Source organism: Crocodylus siamensis, chromosome 3, assembly GCF_052110815.1.
Source record: "Crocodylus siamensis isolate JL-2025a chromosome 3, ASM5211081v1, whole genome shotgun sequence".
NCBI classification, from domain to species: Eukaryota; Metazoa; Chordata; order Crocodylia; family Crocodylidae; genus Crocodylus; species Crocodylus siamensis.
The window spans coordinates 189,474,944-189,495,988 of record NC_143397.1 but is presented as its reverse complement, the minus strand read 5'-3'; the positions used below and the strand labels follow the sequence as shown (position 1 = coordinate 189,495,988).

At 44.0% G+C, this 21,045-nt stretch overlaps 1 protein-coding gene across 1 annotated transcript in view; it reads right to left on the bottom strand.

Annotated features, from left to right (window-relative positions):
* XKR4 (XK related 4) overlaps positions 1 to 20,820 on the bottom strand; it is a 319,428-nt gene extending 298,608 nt beyond the window's left edge. Inside the window, exon 1 of the mRNA XM_090037327.1 lies at positions 19,891 to 20,820. Coding sequence (XP_089893453.1) covers positions 19,891 to 20,723 — 833 coding nt within the window. The 5' untranslated portion in view covers positions 20,724 to 20,820. The remainder of the gene's footprint in view (positions 1 to 19,890) is intronic.
* Between the last annotated feature and the right edge of the window lie 225 nt (positions 20,821 to 21,045).

Below are 21,045 nucleotides of genomic sequence, written 5' to 3'. Positions count from 1 at the left end.
ACATCTCATTCTATTCAGTTCTCAGTTCCAGGACTTCAGCTTCTTTTAGGGGGTGAGGCAACAGCCCCAGAGCCAACAGCTCATCCACTGCTCCATAACAATCTTTAAGGATCAGTGTGGATGACATTTCTTTCTCCTTTCCTTCTAGTTTCTCAATGCCCCTCTTTATTTAACCCAATACAGATGCACATTAGACAATCAATACTGCTTTAATTCTGTAGGTTGATCTGGTTATTATACAGAACAGATGATATAGGAGTGACCCATATGGAGTGAGGATAAATTGGGGGGGAAAGGCATGCATCTAAATAAGGTTTCTAAAAAAAAAAAAAAGACACGAACAACATTGGGAAAAAATGAATGGCTTACTTAAGTACCAAGTGTAGCCCTCAGTTCAGTAAGTTAATCAGCATACTCTATTATCATGAGTTCCTAATTAACCTATGTAGTAAAAATTCCTAGCAAATGGTTGTTGACTGTAAATGTAATCCCTCCTTCTGACACATGCATTAATGCACTATTGTTAAAGTTCAAAGTGGTTATTATTGAGCAGTCTCAGCCTCATTAATTATCCTCTGTACTGTATTTGGCTTCAGTTAGGTAAATCTTTTTTAATTGCCCAGTCTTTACTTACAGTGCATCTTTCCCTTATATACTATGAACTTTGTTTATGGTCATGCTTTTTCCAATAATCCTTTATTAAATCTAGTTTTCACCATTATCTCTGTAAATGTTAATGAGAAATCTGAAAGAAACCCCATTTATTACCATCACCCATAAATACTCCACTGTTTTCAAAAAACAAAAGTGAAGTTCTTGGATTATTTCAAATGAAGTTGATGAAATTACATCTGATATGTGAAAAAGAGACCCTAATCCCTGTTACCAGTTGCTTATGAAATTTTAGTGACATATTTTTTTTAACTTTTGCTTTAAAGTCCCAGTAATATAATACACAGAGACACTGGGTTTCTGAATATGTGTTTAACTTAAAGGATGTTATATAATGCACTTAAAATAATTTGATATTAATGCCTTGCATTCCAAGTACTTTAACTAAATATCTCAAGGCATTTTACTAAAAGTAAAGAATTAGGCTTCATAACATCCTTCTAAAGTATTATCTTCATTGTACAGACAGCTAAAGTGAGACAATTTAGTTTAAAAGGGCAGAGAGGCAACATATTTTTTTAAGAACTGGCCACTATTTGAGTGCCCATTTAAAGGCTAATTATGACCTTTTTCCTTTAAAAAATAATAGACATTGAGCAAACTCCATTGGAACTTAATCTGCATCCTTGCAAGTCAAGTGTTTCATAATACGAATGCAAAAGCTGCGGCGACCAGTATAACTGGCACAGCAAACTCTGCCTTAAATAATTTCCTCTGGCCTTGAGCAAGTCTGTGCCAGAACCAGGAGTGCAACACTGGAGTAGAATGCAGACAGTTTGGGAACTGAGGTCATAACAGTCTATCTCTTTTCTTTCAGCCCCAAAATAATGCATCATATTTTGATGAAACATTGACTTTCTCAATCTACCAATCCATCAGAAAGGAAAAGGTGAACTGTGCATTTTAAAGCCAAAAACAATGCAAAATGAGAAATGAGGACCCAGGCCCTTTAAAAAAAAATCTGTCCAATGAACTATGTTTTGCACCAACAGGAGGGGAAAAACTTGTAAATGCTAAATGACACAAAGTATTCCCCCATCTCTGTTCTTAACAATAATGGTTTATGTGACAGGGGGCAATCTCCCAGGCCCAGGCACAGTACTGGCCCGCCCACCTGTCTAGGGCAGTCTGCCCTCTCTCACCTGCCATGCCTTTTATGTAATGAAAAATGGTGTTTTGATAAGTGGGAAGCTGCCCATTTTAAGACCCGGATGTCTAGAGGTGTACACATGACTTCAAACTTCCCTTACTGTGTCTCATGCCTCACAGATGGCATCCTTGAGTTGCTTTTTACTCACACATGCTTCCTTTCGCTCTGTCCCAACGGGCCTCACTCATTCCACCTCTCATCAGGTCTCTCACACTCCGTCCACTCTCAGAGGGCCTGTCACATGCTGCCCCATACAGGGCCACACTCAGCCAGCCCTGCTCCTTCGAGTAGCTCCCATAGGTTATTAGGGTTGCCTACATGTACTGCTTCACCAGCCCTGGCACAGCCTCTCAGGCCTCTCTGGCAACCCTCATCTGAATGGGAACCAGCCAATTTGCCTGGCCCTGGATGGAGCTCTGGCCCAGGTCCCTCACTGTGTAACTCATAACTCTTTCTCTTTGACTACAGCCAATTGCTTGCCCACTCAGCCTCAGGCCCACTTGCAGCCTCAGGCATCTGAGGACTTACCTGGCCTAACTGCCTCTTCTCTGGGGCCTCAACTCATTCACCCTATGGGCACTCTGCCAATCTCTGGCTTCTAACCCCATGCTCTCCGCCCCTTCACTGGGGTACCTACTCTGTCCCCCTTGCTGGGGCCCATACTCCACCCCTATACTGGGGCCTCAGGGTCTTTAACCTTCACAGGCTCAGGTACCTCTGCCTAGGCATGCCTGGTCCCAGTACTCACTCAGGCTCTTACACACTCATGGGCTCAGATGTCTCTGCCTAGGTGTGCCTGGCCCACTACATTACGGGCTGAGGTGCCTTTTAAGGTGAACGTATCTGGCCTCACTACCACTGGGGTCTTACTACCCCCATGGGCTCAAGTGCCTCTCCCAGAGGCATGCCTGGCCCTGCTACCCTCCGGTCTTAATGACCCACTGGATGATGGGGACATGGACAGGCCACCAGACCACTCTTCTTTGGCAGGGTGCAGTTTTAGGTCTTACCCAGAACAAAGCAGGCCTACCTTCTCATGTCTAGCTCCCTCATTGGGACTCCTGCATACTGTCCTTGGGTTCTCTCATTGGATCCATCTCTCACTCTGGCCCCATTCTGATCTTATAACAGCCTGAATACTGGTTGACTCCTACCCTCTTCAGCTGTGACACCCCCCACAGTGAAGGGACTTTCAGCATTTACAGACTATGGCCCCACCTCCAGGCCAGTCAGGGTGCCAGATAGCTCACAGTGGCCCTGGCCTGCCCCTCGCTTTGGGCTTAATTATCCTGAGGCCCTGGACCTCTTCAATTGACCAGTGCAAAGGATCAGAGAGTCAACCTAGCAGCTGCTGATGCCCATACTCCAGAGAGGGGTCCCTCCTGGGTACCACCAGAGAGCCCTCTTTAACTTTGGGGCTTGCCTGGTCTCCTTGTAGGCCTACCAACTGTTAGCCCCATGCTTAAGCTGGCCCTTCTTCTAACTAGGCCAAAACCTTCTTCCTGGGGCGCTGGACCCCACTGGGTCTGTAGGAACCTCCTGTCATCCCCATAGTTCCTCTCTTACCACCAAGGTGTTCTGTGAGCAGCAACTTAGCTGGGTGTTATTGCTCTTTGGGCTGCTTGCAGCAAACTGCTGCCTCAGCCCAGAGAGCCAGGATCTAAAATGGCCACCTCATCAGGGCTGGCCTGCACCTGCCAGCTGCCTGCTCTCAGCCCTTAAAGCAACAGAGCACCAAAAGTGCTAGCCTGCAGCAAGACACAAAGTGGCAAGCACCCTGATTATGCTCCACCACATTTATAATAAGGAAAGATTGACAAAACAGGAAAAAAACTTTTTGTCTCTTTTATACTGTCTGCTAGTTTTAGATTGTCTAAATTTACTTCTTTTAGTTAAACAGGCAGTTGAATATACACATGTATTTTATGTTCCTGTCATTGACCATATTGAAGTATTGGATAAAATGCTGCAAAATGCCACAATTATTGGGATAATGAAAAAAAAAGATTTCAAAGGCAAGTAAGAAAAGTCATTATATTTCATGGGACAAATTAAATGGAGTACAGTCCTTCCTTCTTCAGGGCATAAACCAACCCTTAACTGAGAGATGTTGGAAAGTCCATATGAGTAGGGGTTTACCAAACTTGAGGTAGCAGCCATTAGATTTCATGGGCAGATTACAGGGCCAACTACCATTTATGAGGGCTTATTGTGGTGAGGCTCTCCATGCCTCTGGTTGGCTGAGGGGCCCTGGTGACCCTGCCGCTTGCTACTGATTGGCTGAGAGGGCTTTCCAGCATTCAGCCCCACCCCTCACTGCTGATTGGTGGGGAGAGGCAGGGCTGCACAATAAGCAGTCCTCTCAGTTAATCAGTGGCAAAGGGTGGGAGCAGCAGTCATCTTACTGGCAGCCCTTCATGCTGGCACCACCTCTCCCCTTCAGGGAAAAATAAATTCAATTAACAATAATTTGTTTTGCCTTTTTAAATGTCAAGATCTTTTGTTTGGGGTTTTTTTAGAAAACAAGTGAATGGAAAAAAATTAAATTACTTTGAAATTTATTACAGAAAGCCAAAATAGTCAAACGAGGTGTTCTTGCTCAAATTTTCATCAGGGGGGAGAAATGGTTTTTGACCAGTGATTGTTCCCTAAAAATATGCACTAAAACTAGCAGCTACTCAAGCACTAGATAATCTGAGGACTGGTACAATGTATGCCTTTATTTGTATGTTGACTACCAAGTTGGTATTGCTGGAAAAAATTGGTACCAAGAGAGTTAAGTGGACCTAAAACACGGGCTGACCTCAGTTTAGTTTCTTAGAAACTAGGGTCTATCTTTGTAGAAATACTAGGGATCCTAGAGTTATTGACAGTAGAGCATAACGGAGGACATATTCCTTTTTCCTATTGATTCATCCTTCGGGCCTTGGTTGAAATCTCCTTAGTTGGCCAATGTTAATAATGCTTGTTTCAGCACTGCAAATGATATATGTTGTTTATGGATGGACAGAACATTTTATTTTCATTGAGTAGTTAGGCAGGCACTTTGGATTTCTACTAAATTAGCTTTTTAAACAAAAAAAATTTAAATTGTTTAGAAGAAGCTACCTTTACTATCAAATCACTGGCTGCAAAACTTTCTTTAAAGTGCCCACAGAATATTATAGCTTCATTTACTCCAGATGGGGCTTTCAAATCACCCAAAATTGATGGCAATAGCCACACCTACTGATTAATTTTGCCAATTTCTACCAATACTATCAACATATTGAACAGACCAATTATATCCTGACTTCATTATCAGAAAAAACAAATGACAACAAAACTACTGACATAGCATAGTGAAACTAGCTATTGTTTTAAAATAAATTCTACTATAATAAAAGCCTTACCACTTCCATCTGTCTATCCATAATGCTTCAGGCAAACTGAGCATGCATGGCCCAGAGCATTAGGACAGACAGACAGACAGACGGAGGTGGAGATGGGGGCCGAGGGTGCAGGGCCAGGCTATGCTCCCCACTGTGGGGACTGGCTGTGCAGGGGTGTGGCTTGACGCCATGGGGACCATGAGTTGTGACCTTAGGGGGGTGGGAGTGGCACACGGCCATGCGGTGGAAGGGGGTGCACCTCTGCAGGGTGCCATGAGGGGAGATGACAGGGGTGCACAGGCAGTGCCTGCCAAATGCAGCACATGGCTGTGGGGCAGAGTGTATCCCCTGTGCATGCTCCTCGTGCAGCACTCTGTAGCTACGCGCCACACCCCTCCCCATGTTGGGAGCACCCATTAGCTGTGGGCAGCGGGGTGTGTGGGAGGATGGAGCATGCTGGTGGGTACGTGGGTGTGTCTGTGGCTGGCTGTGTGTGGCATGTGGCTGGCTGTGTGTGGCAAGTGGCTGGGTGGGTATGTGGCAAGGTGGTGAGTGGGTGGCATGTTGCTGGGTGAGTGAGTGTATGTGTGCATGGCCTGTGGCTGGATGGGTGTGGCTGGGTATGTGTGTGTAGCATGTGGATGGGTAGATGTGGGTGTATGTGTGGCTGGGTGGGTGTGGCATGTGGCTGGGTGGGCGTGTCTGTGTGTGTGTGGTGTTGCTGAGTGTGTGTATGGTGTGTGGCTGGGTGTGTATGGCGTGTGGCTGGGTGGGTGTGGCAGGTGGATGGGAGTGGGTGAGTGTGGCATGTGGGTGGATGGGTGTGTGTGTAGCATGTGGCTGGGTGGGTTTGGGTGTGGTTGGGTGTGTGGGTGGTTGTTTGTGGCTCAGTGGGTGGGTGTAGCTGGGTGGTGGGTGTGGGTGTGGCTGTATGGGTGGGTGTATGTGTGTGGCTGGGTTGTTGTGGCATGTAGCTGGGTGTGTGTGTGTATGTGGCATGTGGCTGGGTGTGTATGTCAGGCATGGGGGGGGTGTGCATGGGGCCGGACACGGAATGGGAGGGGGCGGGTTAGTGCACAGCCAGATGAGAAGTGGTGGGAGCGCAGGGTGGTGGGTGGCAGTGCTCTGTCCCTGCCGCCCACCTGTCATTCTTGACAGGCACTTTGCTAGTTTAGGAATATTTACCTGGAGAAAAAGTGCATTTCCACCTAAGTTGCAGTTTATACATTATATACATACAAAAGCACAGCAATTAGGGATCATAAGGCAATATTAAATTAGAATGTATCTACAAATTTGCAATATGTGCTACCAGAATTTTGTATCCATTACCTAATATAATATGTAACACACAAGAGTCATTGTAGCTCTATCTGAAAATTTACAAAATGATAGTGTACACTCCATCTTCCAAAGGAAACCCAAGTAGAAGTCAGACACTATTTGGGGGTCTTTAAGACAAGGCTTGACAATCACCTTGCTGGGGTCATTTGACCCCAGTACTCTTTCCTGCCATGGCAGGGGGTCAGACTTGATGATCTGCTCAGGTCCCTTCCAACCCTACAAACTATGAAACGATGCAATTATTTAACCTTTCTTCTGCCAGTAAGTGGGAAGATGGGCTGAAGTTAATTCATTGTTCCCTGTGGACCAGGTGGTAACCTTGCAACTCCTTTTTCCTCCCCCTCCCCCATCATTGCTGTTCCCAAACTCTTTTCACACTCTTTCTTTCTTCACTTTTTTTGTTTTCAGCTTGATTGCCATATCTCCCCCTGTTTGCCTGGTTAAGGTACGTACATAATTGACAATTAGATTACAATAGACAAAACTGGTACTACTCTTTCAGTATGCTTCTGCAGCAACAAAAAATCCTGTTAGACCTTGACATACAAACAATACAAACAAAGATATTATTTAATTCTTTTAAAGTGTCAAATTGATGTATCCAATTAAAAAAAACCACAGCAATCTGTTTATTGTACTGTTGCCATGGACCTGTTGTACATGAAAAGCAACTTAATTGGAATAGTGATATTAAAAAGTTAGTATTACATAAATAAAATTAAAGTGGAATTTTCATTTTGTTGAAACTTGCGTATCTTTGTTATAAAGCTGCCCTTATAGACAAAGGTTACAGACTGAAACTCCTTGGTAGAAATGGGGTATTCAGTTAAATTACCAAGTAAATTCCGGAGCAGGTATTCCAAAGCATTCTCAAACAAGGATAATATCTAAAAGCATAATTAATTTTAAGATTCATTATTCTTTTTTCCTTTCCAAAGAGATTTGTACATGTAAACTAACCTTACATCCGTAAATACAGCCTTCACTGTAACACTGAAGAAGGTAGTTTTTACCCACACCATTAACCTATGTGCATAAATTCACTTTATGAAGTAAGAATAAAGCATCTAAAAAGAAGTTATGACATGAAACATTTTCTTGAATTTATGTTATTTATTTACAGCTACTTCTGTATTTACACCAGAATGCTGTGAAACAGGTGCTTTTAAAATCCTATACATCCTCCATCTTCCAAGGGAAACCCAAGTACAAAGTCCTCCCAGACATCAGTTGTTAAGAAGCTTTGTGCCTACAACCTACAGTAAGTTCAGTTACTGAACCATCTGGCCTGTTAAAAGTATTAGTGTTTAAAAAGAATGGTGAAAATTAAAGGTGCTAAGTTTTCTTATAAGGAGCTGCATGTTGAATTATTGAAATACAGCATCTCTTCTAAAACACTTATCAGCATTTTTATATGCAGCGTAGGTGAATAGCAAAACTCATTCCTTTTACTTGTGGTAAAACAATTCTTTAAATAAATAAATTAAAAAAACCAGGCATAATGGCACTTTGTATTTATGCCTCAAAAGCAATACAAAACATATCACTCATCTACTTATCACCACCTCTAAAAAAGAATGGTAATATTTATTCTGTTTAATGGATTAACAACTGGAGAAATGGATTAGGACAGATAAATTCCCTCACAGAGCAGTTGGCCTTTCTGCTCCTGCTCTGTGGAGAGATGGCTTTCCTCTCCAATTCGGTTAATTCATCCGATTCCATAAGCAATTATGACATAGGAAACACCAACAGAGCTTAAACTAAGAACTGGACAAAACATGGCATCTCTGAATTGTACGATTTCTGAGTACTGAGACAGATGGGAAGGATATGCAATGATCTTGTCTAGAAAATGACTATGACTCATGAATTTGGACTGAATGTGACAAATTATCTGACAGATTTCAAAACAGTGAGAAAGTTAATGTCAGATTGAGATGTTATCACATCTCAATATGATGTCCTGTGGCAGTTGGAATTGCTGACCATCTAACTACACTTAACTCTTACACTGCACACAGTTGAAATAATAGAACTATTATTTAAAATAGAAATGAGCATTTTTTTGGTAATTAGTTAATTTGACAAAAAGGAGGTTTGAGTCAACCTAAAACTATTTGTAAATTCCCAACTGTTGTTGTCAAATAACTTCAGCTGACCAAAACTGGGGGAGGCTAGATTTGAAAGAAAGGAACCCCCTGCCTCCCCACCCCCTGAGTAATTCAGGGATTAGGAGACTCACTCAAGACATAAAAACTAGTTTCAAATTCCTTCTCTGCCTGAGGGGACATAAACTAACTTTTCTCACATCCTAGAAGAAAGTCTTAACCCTCATGCCATACAGTAGTCTAAGATACGATGGTCTCAAGATCTCCTTGTTGAGGCTGTCCCACTTGGTAGAAAACATTTAAATATTAACTGGATTAGGGACTGGCAATGAATTCTCCACCTGACTGGCCAAAGCACCAGACCTTTAATCACTTGCTTAATGCAGAACTTCCTAGAACACCTAATGTAGAAGGGGTAGAAAAACATTTTGGGAACACTTTCCTTTAGTTATAAGGGGAGGAAACCAAATACCTATATTTTCTTTAAAAATAAAAAATCTATGGCCAAATATAGAAAGCATTCATAGTATCATTTTCTAGATTTCCAAATGCCCCAAATGTATCCTAAGACTAACACTGAAGGCCAGATCCTCATCTGATATAACTCCACTGTGGCCAGCCCCAGGCATAAGAAACTGTGGACCTTTATTCTGTCACTCCTTGCTGTAAATGTACACGAAAATTGGATAGGCCATTTGAACTACATCAGTATGATTATGTTCATTCCACTCTTTTTTTCCTTTATATCAGATATGGATGATGATGCAGTTTCTCAAGATTCCCTAAGTTGAACGATGAGTTATCTGGGTAGGCCAAGGGGGATCAAGGCAGATGATACCAACTGGTTCTCTTCTAGAGGAAAAAAGTGAGATAAACATGTGTTTCTTTGTATATTTTGTTAGTAAGGTGCACAAAACAGATTTAATTCTTTAGAAGAAAGGATTTTTTATAGATTAGCAACTAGCAGTAGTGTGCTTCCTATCTCAATTTGTGGAAGAGTTTGCATTCCTTTCCTCTTGCAGTCTTCACTAGTACAAACCTCTGTTTTTCACATCACCACAGTTTGGTTCACAATGCACCTAAAGTTTCTAAGAGGACCTAAAACATACTACAGTAGCAAACTGTGGTGAGGTAAGACAATACTAACTACTTAGTATTGTCTCCCTCAGGCTAGGTACAGAAATTACCCATAACCTGATATAAGTGAGTGGAAACCAGTTCAAGTCAGTAACACAACGGGGCTAGGGACAGAAGTTACACATATACAAGTTTAAATAATCAGAAACTGGTTTAAACCAGAACAGAACAGAGGTTTATGGCAGAAACTCCTGGAAGATCGATTAGGAAAAACTTCTTCACAGTCAGGGTGTCCAGACTATAGAATAAGCTGCCTCCAGAGGTGGTGCAATCACCTACCCTAAAAATCTTCAAGAGGAGACTAGACAGTCACTTTGCTGGGGTCACCTGATCCCCAGTTATCTTTCCTGCTAGGTGCAGGGGGGCTGGACCCAATGATCTTCCAAGGTCCCTTACGGCCTTACAATCTATGAATCTGAGAAGCTCAATGCACATAAACCCGTTTCAAAATGGCTGAAACTGGTTTAAGATAAAGCTAGTGGAAGGCAGTATCAGACTTAACTGATTTGGGTCAAACCAGTTCATGACACTTCTGTCCCAGAACCCCCTTCCTTATTCAAGTTAAATCACAGTCCCCCAGCATGTTTGCCAGCCCTGGGCTGGGCTGGGCTGTTTGCTCTAGGGAGCAGGGCTGGCCCAGGCCCTCTACTCTCCAGCTGGAGCAGTGAAGGCTGGCTGACAAGGAGGTGGAGGGGCAAACCCAGCTGGGCATGCAGCCTAGTCTACAGGGTGGTGGTGGTGGTGGTGGGGACAGACCTGCCCCAGGCAAACCCCAGCTGAGATCTGGGGCCAAGGAGGTGCCCTTCCCTTGCTCAAGCTTACTCCTGGCTGCAACTGTGGACTACAAATCCCAGAGGCACCTGGAAGCAGGAAGAGGATATGATGAGTAACCCTGGAGATTCCTGCTGTTGTAATTCCTGACTGTAAATCCCAGAGACCTTGGGGGCAGCAGGAAGAGGACAACACAGGGCTGGAGAGCCATGGTATAGTGCCCCTCAGCTTCTGGCCTGAGCCACTACAGGCATGTTGCTGCATTACCTGAATCAAAGGTAAATGTCTGTTTACTTCTGTTTCAATTTAATCTGTGCAATTTAGACTAACCTGCAAAGACCAAATCAATTCAGCCTCTAGCTTTTTGATATTCTGTACCTAGCCCAGAATTTCAGTGCACATAAACCACTTTCAAGATGGCCAATGGTTTATGATAAACCTGGATGGCTGTAGTATCAGACTATACTGATTTAGGTTAAATCACTTTATTGAACTTCTGTCCCATGTACTTTCCAGATTCATGTTAACTCACAGTCCCCTAGCATCCCAGGATGCTTTACACCAGGCCTGCGAGCCCTGCCTCACAGAGTGGGAGAACTAGCTTTGGCCCAAGCTGTCTGCTGCAGCTGAGTCAGGAGATGTGCTCTAACAACCCCTGGCTTCTGACCTGGGTCACTGGAAGCATGTGGTAGCATTTCCAGAATCAAAAACGAATGCCTGTAGACTTTATCAGTTCAAATTACACAGCTTAGATTAACTTGCAGATACTGAATGATTCAACCTTGGGCTTTCTGACGGTCTATACTTAGCCTCACAGAACATATTATTCCCTGGAACTTATAGAATAATTTATTTTAACTCCCAGCTACCTAAATTTGTTCTTTCTTGTAATGTTCTTCCTTGATGCATGGGTATCAGCCATCCAAGCATTTGAGCCAATGACTTCATATTTAAAACAGATTTCTGCTGACCAGGTATTATAAGCAAATGCTCCTTGGGTGCATCTACACGAGGTGTTTTACTGTGGAGGTAATTAATCAGTTCCAGAGTAATGTCTCAGCATATACACATGTGCCCGTATTAGGATGCAGGAAACTAATAAACTCTCCAACCAGGTAGTACTTGTAAATACAAGTACTACTCTGCTGCAGAGAATTTTCATGCACAGCAATACATGTGTAGATGCTGTCCTTGCTGGCTGAGGTATAAGGGTGCTTCAGTGCGCAGGCTGTCTGCCACCTAGCTCCATGCTGAAGTACCCTCATGCCCCAGCCAGCCCATCTGCAGTACGCTGGGACCAGTTCGAGCAGTCCTGGGCTGGTAGCTGGCTCCCAGGGTCCCCTGCCAACTGGAGCTGCTTATTGCTCCTGAGTGAATTGATCCAAGGCACACATTCAAAAGGCACACCCTGGAGCAAAAAACTCTGGAACAATAAACTCTGGAGTTTATTTATGTGCACAAATTGCACATGTAGACACACCCCTTGGATCTGGGATTGTGTGTGTTTTAAAGAGCACTTTTATACATCTGTAAAAATAAACTAGTTTTGTGCTTACTTTTAATTATATACACAGAGAGAGTCAACTCTAACAGGCCCATCATACTCCCATGCAGAGATGAACTTGGGCATTTCTGTGCCCTGGACAACAGTGGGCAGCTCACCTGAGGCAGTGTCAGTAGCTGCACTGCTGATAGCAGCAGCAGTGGCTGGGCCAGTAGGGTAGCAGCTGGTATGTTTACATACCCTCGCCAACTCAGTGCCTTGGACTAGTGTCCCAGTAGGCCTTTTAGCTTCACTAGTGCTGCCATGATATGAACAGTGGCCTGCATGATCAAAGGATCTTTAATTCAGTGTGATGGAGGAGAGAGAATGTTGTTTAGAAAGACAATTAATATGATGCTTGCTGTTTGTTTCATTTCTTGCATCGCTGTGAGGTACAATGCCATTACTCTTTGTGACAAGCTGTTATGAAGCTCAATAAATAAAAACAGTTTAAGGTCCCTTATTTTCATACACAATTCACAGGTTACTCTTGCTGATGAGGTCTTTCCCTGTGTCTTTCCATTCCCCTATATCTTTTGAACCTCCAAACTGCTGGCTAAGCAAACTAGACTGAGTTTTCCTTTAACCATGTCAAATATAAGAGGAAAAACAACAAATCAGAATTAGTCATGCAGAGCTTTAAGAGATGATTGCAATAGTTCCCAGAATGTGGCATGCCTTTAGAAACAAAGGCTAGGAAATCAACATGTGCCATACCTTAATTTCACCCACTCAAAACCTTGGTTCACTTTCTGCGCCATACTTGGAGTCCTCACTTCTACTGCTTGATAACTACAAATTCATGGTCTTTGCCCATACTGCTCACAATGGTGGAGGGCATATATATGGGATACATTCATTGCTGACTTGTTACTATAGTAAAAAAAACAAAAAAACTAAAACGATAAAAATCTGGGGAAAAAAGTGTTATTGCCCTCACTATCTTGACCTATATTATTGGAACAGAGGACAAGATTTAATCATGCAATCCTTATTCAGGGGCACATGTGAAAAGGAAGTATGATGGGTCATATATAGAGCAGACATTATTTCCCTTGGTAGCTGTATTCCTTGGAAACCATGGACTTTCATCCAGTTGCCAGGATGTGGCTCATGAGAGCAGGAACCAGCTGACCCACTTCAATTAAATATGTCTTCATAAGAGACCCAAAAGAGTGCAAATGTTATTACTTTCAGAACTATATGACTTTTTCAACGTAACTTTTCTCAGAACTAGGTAGGAAAAAAGAAAAAGGGATAAGATTTTTTTTTAATGCACCTGGTTATTTAGCCTCTGGGAAATTAAAGGAACCACCTTCATTCCGTATTGATGAGGATGCTGTAAGTATTTAAACAGACCAGGTAGGGAAAACAGAGTTGCCTGGACGGGTATCCTGAGCACAGAGAGGCAGAAAGGAGAGCAGAATTGCAGAGGGCTCTTCCACTGTCTATTAAAAAGGCCAGCCTGTGTCTCTGTCTGCCCTCCAGAGTTGCCTTACATACATGTAGGACTGAGAAGGCCATGTTCTCACACATACTCTGGAAAGACATGATCTCTCTGAGACTATCAGTGCTGCAGACAGTACTATATGTACTATGATTGTTCTGGACATGTGTTCAGAAGAACACAATGAAAGCAATGTGATTTAATTAGGCTGCAATGGTATGAGCTCAACTCAATCTGGAAACTACCTGCAATAATTCTCTCAGTGTTTCTTTTCTGATAGCTTAACCTGCTAATAAAGCTACTATCTACTCCCCATTCCCTGTAATTCATCCTGAACCTATTGTTCAGACCCCATCCTAATTCCCTCCTATGCTGGCTAAGTGACCATGGGAAGGGGTTGTCTCTTTTCTGTCCCAGACATTAGGGCTGCATCTACATAAGACACTGACTGCATAGTTATCACAGAAGTACTAAGTGACGGCACAATAACCAATGTTACTGCACAGCAGCATCCCTGTATGGATTCCTAGTGATGCTGACTGCACAGTAACTCATTACTACTTCACAGTAGCTTGTTACTACTGCACAGCAGCATCGTATCACAGTTCATGCCACATGACACTACTGTGCAATAGTAACAAGCTATTATTGCACAGTAGTAACGAGCTATTGAGCAGTAAGTGTTTCATGTATATATGGCCTAGGAGTACCAGTCACATGCTAGAGCTTCTCCTAAGTCAATTTATAATCCTGGTTTATCAGGAAACTCATTCCCTTATGGAACAAGCCTGCATTGAACGCCTGGTATCAGAAAGCACCAACAATTAACTTGGTTTCCTCTCCTTTGTCTGACCCATTCCTTGCTTCAAGTAAATGTCCTTTTATCTATATCAGCTCAGAGCTACTGCAATGAACACTTAGGGAGAACAACACCAACCATGTTGAAGCCAAATGCACAATATTAGCTCAGACATCCAGTCACCAACTCCTTTGACTTTTTCACAGGATACTAAAAAATGGGGATAAACAGGAAGCATTTAGTGTGTGAAAGGGGATTTAGGATGGAAGGACAAGATTTCTATATATTCAGAGGAGGTACTCAAGGGATAATGATTTAATAATGAGCCCTCCACCCAACTGCTCATTTGATGCTTCCTCCCTCCCAGTGTTCAAGTGGAGAGAACAGTTATCCTTTTTTCACATAAGTCCAGACAAAGACCCTTGGAATAACATTGTCTACTGTGCTTCCCAGAACCTGAAAACAACTAGTTGCTGCTATTTCCTGTAGCAAACATACAGAGTACATGAGACGGATATGGAAACATATTCTTTCCGCAAGCAGAATTTAAAAATAAAGGAAAAAGTTATAAAAAAATCATTGAACAGAACATATTTTAAAGTCAACTACCTAGGCAGATCTAGTGTCTGCCCTCAGTTGCAGCCAAGCAATCATACTAACTTAAACAAGATAGTAACTGAGGGTCTGTTTTATCAGGCAGTCCAAAAATAGTTACTATTTTTTTTTTCACTTGTGTGTTTTCTCCTTCAAAATGGCAGGATTCAGACCATAGTAGTTGGGAAAATGCGTGATAAAGCCCACACTTTTCATTCAAAAAACTGATTTTTTGTATAAATAATTTTAACTTATTTGATACAGTGCTACTTTTCTTACATTCTAGTAACGCTTTGTATTAATAATTTTAAATGGTCTTTTCACAGTATACCCCATGTAGCATTAGAGATCCCATTAAATTTCCATTAGTGTATTTTAATTAAAACTAATGTAATTGTTTTAGTCACTTTGCTTATAATTTATTCTAAATAACAATGAATCTTAGTTGTAATATTAAGAAAAAAATACAGAAATCAGCATAACAGAACTAATACATTGGAAGAAAACATTTTCTCTGCCCCAAAATTTATGGAGGCCCTGTTATACTAGAATACACATAAAGATGGGCTACTCCTATTGAGGATGTCACATACTGCATTCCCCAGAGCACCATGGCAGTAACAGGATTTGTACTCCTTCTGATCTCTTATGAAGACAAATTTCATAAAGCTGGGTCAGCTACTAAGGAAGTTCCATTTCCTCCTCTCATAAGTCTCTTCCTTGCAATTAGTTGGCAGGTCCATGGTTTTTGAGGACTGTTGGTATCAAGGGAAATAATAGCATGCAGCAAGGGACATATTAACCTGATGTGACACAAAATGCAAGAGCTCAATGGCACGCACCCAATCCTCTCCATGGGGATAGAGGTATAAGTGAAAGTCCGAGAATGGTGCCAAAAGACTGCACCCAATCCTGTGGGGCTCAAATCTGCTTTCCATATTCAACTACTGTATTTCTCTAAGTTTAGGAAAAAACACCTATGCTCTGATGTACTTACAGAACTAAGCAAAATGCAAAAGCCCACCAGTTCAACAACAGAGGTCATCAGGAGTGCATTGCCTTTCACTATGCAAGCTCCCTGTTGATCTCTTGGCACAGTTCAAGACTTCTTCCTGTATTTTCAACACCTTGTATGGGACTGGTCCTAGTTACTTAAGGATCTCTCCTAACCTCTTTCCACTTAAAGAGATCACCACCTCCTTGATATGGAAGTTCCAGCAGAGGAATGAAACAGCTGGTTAATGATCTGGGATCATTAACTCTTCAAGAGTTACACAGGTGGGTGGGTGGATATGTTAGTTTGAAGACAGGCAGGTTAGTTTAAAGATAGGGCAGGGTGGCAGATTGACACCAACTGGTTCAGGGAGAAATGAATAACAACCTACTTTGTCAGATGCATGCAAATGCATACAAATCTTATTGCCAGCAGTGTGCTTTGGGAGGTGTAATATGTCATGTCCCCCTGTATGAATGGCCCATGTTGATGTGCATGAGTGAACTAGGTTGTTGCCTATGAAAACTCACACATCCCTGAACCTTCATTTTTAAGATGTCACCCTAGCCTACCGTCTGCCTCAACATTAGTTTCATACATCCACAGGAGCTAAACCAATGCAGCAGAACCCATTAATCGATGTAATTACAATTAACATTGGTCTCAAACCACTGGTAGCAAAATAGAAAACACACTTCTTATACCCACGTTTACACCTTTGTTTATGGTCAAGACCAGCCAAACAGCAACAACAACCACCACCTAACCCCAGCAGCCAAATCTCCTTGCTGGCAGAAAGAAATAGAAAAATATTATTGCCATCCCTGTTCCTGGAAAGTAGGCAGCTACTCCAGGAGTGTGAGCTGAAAAAAACAAATAAATAGTTAAAGGAGATTTAACCAGGCAGAACCAAGGGAAAAAAAAAACAAGTGTGAAAACAAAAAAGGGAAATCCCTAAGCCAAGAGAAAAACTGGTAATACAGATTTCCAGCCAAAGCCTCTATCTGTAAAACCAATACGACTCACAATGTTTGGTATAGCACCATGCCATTCAACACAGAGAAAGCACTAGTACAATCATGGAATTCAAGCCATCTCTATCATAGATCTACCATCACTCTGAACAGTTACAAAGTGTCCATTCAGGCTGCTATGCCACCTGAAGAAAATTTGTTTCAGGGAGTTTCTTCTAGAACTGGCCATATCTGCTTTTCCAAAATGATATGCTTATTTTCCAGGTAGCACACCAACTTTGGGCTCATAGCTTCAGTGGGAAGCAATCAAAGGCATGGGGTCCAAGCATGCCTCTTTTGGCATAAATTATTCCCCATGGATATAACCATGAGGGCTCCTATGTTACATGCAGTTTAATTCAGAAAGAAAATGAAGATTGGCCTTATTGATCATAAATAGCCACTATAAAAATGTATGGAATGGACTACAGTATCACTAGACTTATGATAAATATATAGGATTGTTACAAACAAACAGCTATAGACCTCGTTAAGATCTATTTTGGTGATCAAAGAGCACATAGCATGCTAAAATATAAATGATCCGGTATTGCCTTACTGAGTTTGATACCCAGGTGGGTTTACGGAATTAAATGCAAAGCACGAAGAAGAGTTTTAAAACAGCAAAGGATGATCAAGTAGATTAAGGACAAAAGATTAATCACTCTTGCCCAAAGCAAATACCTTGGAAAAAAAGGGTTTCCAACTCATGAAAAAAATCAAGTGGCTAAAGAATCATTAGTCCCAAACAACCCCTGCCTGTGCCAATATGTAATATGGACCATATCCCACCCTAATCAGCAAACCCTATCCTTTTGCATATTTCTGTGCAGAAAGATGCTGTGGGAGACTCTGCTCTGTGGCACTCAGAGGGGTGCAAGGTCTCTGTTTTGACACTCTACAGCCTGTCATCTCTGTGTGTGACTGAATTGCTTACTTTCTGTCACCTGGGCCATTTGTCCATGGAAGGGGAGGGGGAAGAGATAAGAAATGTGTTCTTAGTATGTTAAAATGACACAATATCAGATCATGCCTACTAAGGCCCCAGTCCAAACAAACAAACACATAGGTACATCTTTATACATAAGAATAGTGCCATTAAAACTAATGGCAATACTTGGGCTTAAAATTACTCACATGCATATGCAGGATTGCAGCTAAATATTAATTAGAAGGCATCTCACTTGGAGTCCTAAGTTCAACCCGAATTCATCTGAATGGATGAAGTCTGCCCAAATAATTTTGAAGAAACATTTTGCTTAGTAAGAAATTCTATTTGTTTCTTATCCTGTCATAATTAATAGAGACAACACTTGCAATTATGGATAATTTTCACTACAAAGTTGATGAGAAATAATATTTCATATTTTAAAGTATTTGTTATAATAATACAGGGCTGCAATCATCATCATCATCATCATCTTTATATTTGCAGCTTCACAGTCTGCAGGTTATTTATTACTACTTTCATACAGCAGATAACCAGATTCTACAGCAAGTACCACAACCAGACTTAAACTGTTTTGGAGCACATGATAAAAAACTGTCCCAGTTCCAAAATATTGGTGGATTATGGGAGTTAAAAATTCCAGAACATTAAAAGAAGTGTATCGAATCCAAACAAAAAAAGTGGAAATATTAAATAATAGCATGTTCAGAAGATTTTTTTTAAATTAAGATCTTCCACAGATCTAATGGGAAACTTTAATATTTTAACTGTTGCTTCAGTAAATTGCCATATGTATGAAACATGGCTTCTGTATTCTACAATACTATTTGAAAATACAACCACAAAAACACTAGGCATCCTCAAATCTAGGTTGTTTAAAGACAGTTCAAGTCACAAACCATTTTTCTCAGCTTAAAACTCTAAAAATCTTGATCCTAATGTCTAGAAAATATTATTTTTATCAATTAACCAGAATGCCTTTTTCAGTCAATACTTGCCAGAGACTGAGTTAGTATGGCCTTCCCGTACAATACACATTATTATAGGACAATGTGAGGATAAAAATGGTTTAGAAGTTTGTTTCAAGGAACATTTCTTCACCATCCAGAATACATAATAATTTGAAAGCAAAACAAAAGACCAACAATTTAGGGCACAGCTCTGATATAAATAAACGTGTCATGGCAGCACAACAATGGGATGTCACCGCCATAGGGACAGATTCTAGGCAAAATCTCTTTGCTCTCCCAAAAGTTCTCTCGTCAGGCCAATATTGTGCATATATCCAAAGAGCTAGATATGACTCCTACAGAACATTTTCTGCAACGCGCTCTTTTTCTACTTGACTCCTTTGCCACAAAGTTTGGGGTAACTTCAGTCCAGTAGTGTCTTTTTTTTTTTAAGATTGTGGCTTGATGTCATCTGTGTGCAAGGAGATTGTTTGCCAAGGGCAGGGAATCAGGGAACACCTACCCAGCAGTCCTGGAAGCCCGCTAGTAGGAAAATTTAGAAAGCCTCATCCTCCTTGTCATCGCTCCCCTTTTCTGGGGTCCTTCTATCACAGACCCCCAACGCCCTCCAAGCTGGGAGGAGGGATGATACCGTCACCCAAACTCCTTGCAACAAGCACTGGCTAGGACTTTTCACCCCCGTGGTCACATTCAGCGGCTTCATATCAAGCATGTCAAAAGCAGTAGGGATGGGTGGCATTGGGTAGCCTTTGGGAGAGGGCCAGAGCAAGCAGTGGAGTGGGTGTAGCCGTGATTCCCCCCATCCAAGCACACAGGGCAGAGCTGGTGTGAGGAGGCTTCTGAGCCAGGGTCAGGGTACATTACCCCTGCAATACCCAGGGGGACACCTTCCTGGGGAAGGGGGAGTGGGTTCGGGCACTGCAGCCTCCCGTTCTACCATGGCATGACCCAGGGCAGGGAGAGGGGCTGACCCCCGCAGCAGGAGCTGCCCGTGCGCCTGCCAGGCAGGGAGAAGAGCCCTTACCTCCAGATCTGGCCGAGCTGCAAGATGTGGATGAGGGACTGGAGGAGCCAGATGCAGAAGGCGCAGGACGCCGACCTGCTCCGGCCGGCCCTGGCCCCGGGGCTGGTGCTGGCGGCGTTGCTGCTGCTGTTGCTGCTGCTGGTGGCCGTGGTGGCGTTGCTCTTGCTGGCGTTGGACGCCTGCCTCTGCGGCGCGCCGGGGCGCGGGGCGTCCATGTCGGCGGGCGCCGAGCTGCTGCTCACCAGGAGCTTGCTCTCGGCCGCCGGGCAGTGCCCCGCCGAGGAGGAGGCGGCGGCGGCGGCGGCGCTGTCCTCGGTGCTGAAGTCGTGCGCGAACCAGCGGAAGCTGAAGACCTGCACGGAGAGCGAGCCGAGCAGCACGAAGAAGAGCGTGAGGCCGAACCACCAGCGCTGGCCCCGCACGTAGTAGTCGACCGCCAGCCAGAGGTCGGTGCCCACGTCCGCGAAGTACACGGCCACGGCGGCCAGGATCCAGAGGCAGTCCCACAGCGAGTAGCGCCGCTGCTCCCGGCCCAGCCGCAGGCACAGCGACGACGAGCCCCCGCCCGAGCCCCGCGGGCCCCCGCCGCCGCCGCCGCCTCCGCCGCCGCAGCAGCAGCGGGAGCCGCCGCCCGAGCCGTCCCCGCCGCCGCTGCTGCTGCCGCTGCAGCAGCCGCCCCCGGGCGCCTCGTCGTCGTCGCTGCCGCCGCCGCCCGGCCCCGCTCCGGCGGGCAGCCCCTGCACCGAGCCCGAGTGCTCCGAGTTCTGCAGCGGCGTGAACGCCACCTCGCCGCCCTTCTTCATCTTCAGCCGCCCGTCCGACTTCGCGGCCATGATGCTGCTGCTGCTGCTGCCGCCGCCGCCTCCACCCCGCCGGAGCGGCCCCGGCCCGGCCGCTGCTCCTTTATCCCGCGCCTCCCCCTGCTCCTCCTCCTCCTCCGCGCCCCCCTTCCCCGGAGCCGGAGCCGGCCCGGCAGCCGCTGGAGCGCCGCCTGCCTGCGGGGAGCCCGCTCAGCCGCCCTGCCCCGCCGGGCCGGCCCGCACCCGCACCCGCAGCCGGAGCCGGAGCCGGGCTGTGCCGGGGGAGCGCTGCCCGGCCCGGCGCATCCCGCCCTCCTCCTCCTCCCCCCGCCGCCGCCGCCACCCAGCTGACTGA